Source organism: Cucurbita maxima, unplaced genomic scaffold (assembly GCF_002738345.1).
Source record: "Cucurbita maxima cultivar Rimu unplaced genomic scaffold, Cmax_1.0 Cma_Scf00017, whole genome shotgun sequence".
Taxonomy (NCBI): domain Eukaryota; kingdom Viridiplantae; phylum Streptophyta; class Magnoliopsida; order Cucurbitales; family Cucurbitaceae; genus Cucurbita; species Cucurbita maxima.
The window spans coordinates 55,986-63,379 of NW_019272033.1; the positions used below are offsets into that span (position 1 = coordinate 55,986).

Here is a 7,394-nt window from a genome sequence, read left to right on the forward strand (position 1 = left end):
ATATATATATATATATATATATATATATATATAATTAGCCTATAAAAATAGCCCAATTTTATGAGCACCCAATTGAGTCTTGCCAAGGTTAGGTTGGATGCAATTGTTTGATACATGAATAACACATATTCGGTGACCTGTTCCTTCTTTTATGTTTGATTAGGACTGTTGTGTTGATATGATTCTGGTTATACCTTGCCATTCCCATATTGTTTCATGTATGATAAACATGAATGAACGACTATGAATAATAGGTAGTCTCTTAAGTCATTTATGTTTTGATAAGCATGGGAGTATGATGTACATCATCTCGTTGAACCATGATTTTTAATATAAGACTTCATGCATGTTATATATCATATGATCACAATTTACTTCTCTAGCATGTTATGTAGACACGTACACCACGATATTATTCAAGTTCCTTTCTATTTTGTTGGTTTTTGGCATCGTGCACGTGCACTAGCCTATAGTCAAGCCTACAACAGATATTATGAGCCCGCCAAGTGGATTTTTTTGTAGGAGAGTGAACCATTTTTATAGAAGTACTATGCATTCAACCCTACCCATAAGAGAAAGTATGCCACAAGAAATAGGCATGAAAAAAGAAATTAGATCCCACCATCATGTTACACATTGTATGTAAATGCACTTCCTGGTTCTAATGGTGATATCATTGATTTCAATATGATTATAAGTTTATAAATATTTAAGTTCATGACAAATTTTAAAATTATTTTTGCACAAATATGACATGACCTACGTGCAATAACGATCTTATTTTTAAAGAAAGAAATAAGGTCGTTACAATATTGCTAGAAAAAATCGACCGATCGGTGACCAGTCAATCGACGGGTTGACGACGGACATACTAACAAATGCATAAAACAAGTTTAATATCTAACAATCTCCTCCCTTAAACTTGTTTCTCCACGAACTCCGACATCAAACTTCTTTTTCAAATGTTAATGAATTTGTAAATATATAAGCAATTTGATCCCTCTAATTTACATGGTGCAATTTCACTTCTTTTGCCTTCATGATGAACCAGGTTCTTGGCTAGAACTATTGTCGACTTGTTATCGATAAAGATCTTAGTTGCTTCTTCTTGTTTTAGCTTTATCTTCTCCAAAATCTCCTTAACCATACAACATGACAAACGCTCCTTGTTTTAGCTTTATTTTTTCCAATAATTTCCTTAACCATACAACATGATGACAAACGCAAGCAGATACTGCTGTATATTCAGTCTCACAAGTTGACAGAGATACTATAGATTGCGTGTTCGATAATCAAGTAAATGTAGTGTCGCGAAGATAAAATGCAATCCTAGTTGTACTCTTTAGATATTCATGTCCTTCGACCCAATCACTATCGTTGAAACCAACCAACTTAATGTTGCAATTTTGCGAGTAGAACAATCCATGATCCACTGTCCCCTTTATGTAATTGAGAATCCTCTTGTCTGCCTTTAAATATGAAGTTCTTTGTATCTCCATATACCTGCTTACGAGTCCTACTCCAAATAAAATGTCAGAATTCTTAAATCATAAAGTTGCTGCTCATCGACATACGAACCGAAAAAAACACTTGGCTATGTGAGTTCATCTTTTTATATAAAGAAGGCTCATAAGGGCATTTCACAAATCCTTCTGACATGAAATATAAATCAATTCTTGAATTCCATGCTCTCGGGGCTTGCTTTAGCCCGCAAGAACCTTCTTCAATTTGTACACCTTCTTTTCTTGTCCTTCAATAATAATCCTTTGGAATTGTTCAATATAAACTTCTTCTTCAAGTTTCCCAATCAATGCAAACTTTTCGTCAATTTGATGTGTCTTCAACCTTTGTTGGGTCGCAAGTGAGATCAACAATCTCACTGTTTCTAGTCTTGCGACTAGGACAAAGACCTCCTCATAGTCTATCACATGCTTTATGGCACTCTACTACACCTTTTACATCTCTCTTTGTCTTATATACCCATTTAACATCGATAGATTTTGAGTCTTGTGGAAGTGATGTGAGCTCGTACGTGTTATTTTTCTTTATGGAGTGAATCTCCTCCTTCATAGTTTTCCTCCACTTTGGCTCCTTATTTGCCTCCTCAAAGGGATCAAGGTGCCAACGCCTTCAAAGAGACAAAAATGGTTGAACTTCACCTCATACTCAATTAATTGGACCAACTGGTCAAGTGGAGTCATAGATCTCCTAGATATCCCTTGTCTTGCATACTAAACTCCTAAGCTCATTATGGCCTGAGTCATCATCAAGAGTAATGGGCGATAGTACTCTCATCTTCCTCATCATCAAGAGGAATATAAATCTCTTTGCCAGTTGTCTCCCACTTCTAACTCTGATATTCATCGAACTTGACATCTCTTGACATTACAAGTTTGTGAGTCATTACATTATACAACTTGTATCCCTTACATTTCTCACCATAGCCAAGAATATGCATCTTTGGCTTTTATCTTCAATCTTCGTGCACTTCTTCTTCTGAACATTTGCATAAGCAACACTTCCAAAGATTTGGAGATAATCAACTTTTGGCTTCTCGAAAACTATTCAATAGGTAAACAAAACATGCTATAGCATCTCCCAACAAATCCTTCGAGATATTCTTCTCATACTAAGAATCATTATACTCTCTCTCTCTCTGATATGCCATTTTGTTGTGGTGCTTTGAGGAATCATGAGTTGATGTTCCATGCCCAACTCTGTGTAGAAATTCTCAAATTTCCGTCATATACACTCATATTTATAATGTTAGATAAAACCTAAGTTTTTCAGTTTTTTCTTATTTGGATTCACACGATTTCAGAATACCTCCGTTTGACCATTTGACAAAACACGTCGAATGGATAGAAGACAATTTTGTAGGGAGTGACACAAATTTAGTTGGCCGATAGTTTATATTTAAATAGAAAATTTGTTCAGAATATTGAATAACCTGATTTTGAGCCATTCTCTCTCTTTTATATTTTATTTTTATTCCAGTGTACGATTTTCTCTCACCGAATTCCTCTTGCTGATTATAGAAAAACAACATACAATCCGTTTGAAAATATTTAAGTAGACATCCACGTTGCTGTTCAACAAGACTTTTAAATTCTTTAAATCTTGAGAAAACTTCTCTTTTTTCCTTCACCATGTACACCCACGTCTTACCACTAAAATCATCCGTGAAGATTAAGAACTAATTATTGCCAATCGGATTTGGGCTTGATGGGTCCACATACGTTAGAATGCATCAACTTTAGATGGGTGGATGCTCTCCTCGCATACTTTGTAAATGATTTGGTTCGTTACTTTTCCACATCACAAAGGTTGTTGGGAGTTTAAATCCTTGGTAATTCTATCATCATTTCCTTCTTCTCCATCGGTTTTAACTCCTCAAAGTTGACATGTCCATAGCAAAGATGCCACAAAGTGCTATGATCTAGAGTCATTACCTTCATGCATCTCGATTCCATAATTGAATGTTTCAACAGAAGCATCTTGTTCTTCGTCTTCTTCATGTGCATAATCAACCTTCTATTTTTATCCAATAAGCTGATAGCCAAGTCGCTCATCTTGATGTCATATCCTCTTTCCAATAGTTGTCCAATACACAATAAATTTCTTTTTATATTAGGAACATAATAGACATTCAAAATACAAAAGTTCATTTCTATTTTGAAGTTAGACTTCACTTTTCACTTTTGTTGGACATGTGGATATATCACCAAATGTTATGTAGGCTTGTTGACCTTCATTGAGCCTTTTGAAGAACTCCTTTCTTACACTCACGTGGTTTGAGGCTCCGAGTCTAGAAGCCACATGATTGATTGAGGCGGCTCAATTTTGTTGTAGGACATTAACAACATTGGTCCATCACTCACCTTCTCATCATCAATAAGATTAACCTTCTCCCCTCTATCATTGTTTGTATGATATCAATAATTATAGGGGTAATAACTAAATTTCTTATGAACATAGCATTGAATTTGTGATTTTTCATATCTTCCTTGTCAACCACGTCCACGACTAAGGCCTCAACCATGAGCCTTATTGCTCCTCGATCATTCCCTTCACTATCATCCATCATCCAACGTGGTTGTAACTTTGTTCATCTTTGAGCACCATATTTACCTCTTCCTCAATAGTATCCTCCTCTTGAGAAGCCATCCGTTTGGAGGAGGAGTTGGTTTTCCATACTCTTTCCTTCTTTCTTCTTTCTCAACCTTCGTTGTTTATAGAACTATAGAGAGACTTAAATTATTGGTCCATCACTCACCTTCTCATCATCAATAGGTATGTTCCTATTTATTATGTTATTTGTAATGTCCAAAAAAGAAACTAAAAAGAAAAGGGGCAAAAAAAAAAAAAATGTAATTTTTCTAAATTTTAATGAAGGTAGAGGAATTTTTAAAAATTATGGTGAATGAACTTCAAGAGGCCATGGAAGGAAAAAATGTTTAAAATGAAGAGGAGAACATAAATTTTATATTTTTGCAATTGAGTGTGCCCTAATACCCACCCAATTTAACCAATCATTTTTAAAGAAAGGAGAAATGGAAAACCATAAACCTACTTTGAACTCGAGTTTTAAAGTATATGATGACACTCTTAATCTACGAATTAATTCGACAGCTTCATGGTATATAGGAGAGTAACTTTTGAGAAGAAATCGTGAACTAAAGTGAACTGTATTGAGCTCTAAGAACTGAGTTTCAGATGCCATTGGTCATAGAATTATGTAAAGAAAATAAAAAGGTAACAAGTAGGGTTGGGTAAGGAGGGGTCATCGGTCAACAATCAGATGATTCATTTTTTAAAATTGAATATTTCTCTATCACGAGATTTGATTTCTTATCCGTTTTTATGAAGTTCCTATATTAACTCTAGGACTTGTCCTAGAAATTTAGTGAGATTTGGAGCAACATAAGGTCGCAAATTTGAATCCCAAACACGAGCACTCAAGTAAGTGACTATTCTGATCCTGTCTTAAGCTATGTTTCTAGGAATTTCTATGGACTGCCTTAGAAACCTGGGTTAGAATAGAATTAAGATAGAATGAAAGAATTATCACATGATAAGACATTCGATTTGGACAAACCACTAATAGGACCTAAAACCATGTAGAGTGACCCCAAGCGACATTTGCTGCTCATGAAATTTTAAGGAATATGAATGTATGTTTTAAATTTATAGAAGCATTTTTAGGCCATAAACGATCCAAGAGGTAAAATGATATTAAAAAAAAAAAACCCTACTATTTTAAAGCCTTAACAAATTCAAATGGTCACGAAACTTTATGACACTTATTTATGGTAACATGAAAATATTGTGCATGAACTTATGACTTTGCTCTAGTGTTTAGCCAAACCAAGTAGGCTATTTTTTCAGAAATGCACAACCAAGTCTCTAAGCTTATTACAACACCCAAATAACTAGAACATGCCTTATGGCCTAAACTTAGGTGGAAAAGCTCATTTTGTAAGATGTAGGCTTCGACTGTGTTGTGAGAATTTAGGGGATGTCTGAGTCATTATGGGTCGAATCTAAATTTTGAATCATGGTCCAAATCGCAGGCATACACATTTCTCAAGTTCATGTTATTTCCCGATTATGTGACCTTTATAAGTCTTTCATGTAAAGGTTTAGAAATAGAATTAGAACAATGTGGAGTGGAAGTGGACAATCCATTAAGATCCACTATCCTTAAATCTGTCCTAGGACGAGGATCACACCCGAACAGACTAGACTGAACTAAGAATTTAGAACTCATAACTCATAGATTAAAACCTCGGAACAAAGGTCCTTAGAATAGAAAGTGTGGTAACTCATTTTCCTTTTTTGTACGTAGCCCTTACTTTAAAGGGTAAGCAGAAAACAGTGGCACCACCTACACTTAAACAACAACACCGTTCCCCTTAGGTACTATCATCTGAGGCATCTGGGGTAACTAAATAGAGCTCAAACCACCTCCCAAAGTGTCACAACAGGCAAACCCAAGCACACTAACTGTTCGATGAAATGCCTAAAATAAACAATGCAAGTTTATACACACACCACGTGCAGCATTCAAAGCCAACACCCATGTGGCACACATGTGCATCATTGCATTTTTGTATTTTGAAGGACCATCTCTTTATCTTCCCTTGCTTCTTAATTCAATGCCATTTATGAAACTCAAATCCCATATCTTTTCCATAACTTTTGAATACGATTGTTCATCTACTTGAGAAGGGTTTCTAACTCAATTATTTGGATTGCATGTTTGTCCAATTATGATCACTTTAGTTGTCAGATGGTGGACTCGATTATTGTTTTGACTCAAGAGGTTCATATCTGAGATGGGTTTTTGAAATTTTCTCATATAGCCTTTCAAATACATGATAAAATGATGTATTCTCCTTCACATTTGGTACTTGTGTTTTGTAAATTTGTCAATGGGCTCCTATAATGGTAATATGTTTTTCGTACAAAAACGTATACACTCAATCAAAGTGAACACAAAGAATAGGAGAATGAAAATTCAATGAAAAATATTAGCTTGACTTCAAGTACGTACAACAAGAGAGAATACAGAGAATGAAGAAGGTAACCACTGCCTAATGAGTATATATATGGTTTGAGTTTACCCGATTTAACCTACGAGATATATTCTACTTTACCAAGTCTCTACGAAATATCTACCATATATATTTCTACCGACCTGTTACTATAGATAGGCATCAGGCTTCATATCCCGAACGCCAAAGAAAGAGTATTAAAGAACTAAACATATCGATCGAGGAATTTCCATAAGATCTCTCACAATAGGAACCTAAACCCTAAACAAATTGCTTATAACTCGAACCAACGGGCAAAAGTTATGGTCGTTTTAGGAAGTTCGAACAAATAAATATAAAAGCATGAGGATTAGATAGAAAAACTAACCAGCCAATTGAGGAACACGATGCCATTTCCCTTCACCATATTGCTCGATGCATTTCTTGAGTAAGTAATCTTCTTCTTCAGTCCAAGCAATGCCTCCCATCGGATCTCTTTTTCTTTTTTTCTCTTCTTTAGCTCTTCTTTTGGTTGTTTGATTTTTTGTTTGTGTGATAGCTTTTCATTGGTGAAGGCTGCAAACATATAGAAAGGCTATTGTCGTCAAGGAAGAAAGTGAGTTATTATGTGGAAGAAATTAGAACGGAAAATGGTCCATGTTTCTAAGACACTCCAACCCTATGCATGTTTTTGATGAGGCATCATGAGTATGGCTTTGTGCTCAGTCATTTTCAACTAAGCTATCAAACAAACACAACACTTTTTAAACTTTTTTTTTTAATTAATTATGTGAATAATTATGTGTAATCGTCTTTTTTTTTTTTTTCGAACACTTCGATGTGGAAGTATTCTTAGTG

The 7,394-nt window shown here is 35.0% G+C and overlaps 1 protein-coding gene across 1 annotated transcript in view; it reads right to left on the bottom strand.

Moving 5' to 3' along the window:
• Positions 1-7,088, bottom strand: part of LOC111492445 (transcription factor MYB1-like) — a 9,897-nt gene extending 2,809 nt beyond the window's left edge. Inside the window, exon 1 of the mRNA XM_023141785.1 lies at positions 6,925-7,088. Coding sequence (XP_022997553.1) covers positions 6,925-7,024 — 100 coding nt within the window. The 5' untranslated portion in view covers positions 7,025-7,088. The remainder of the gene's footprint in view (positions 1-6,924) is intronic.
• Between the last annotated feature and the right edge of the window lie 306 nt (positions 7,089-7,394).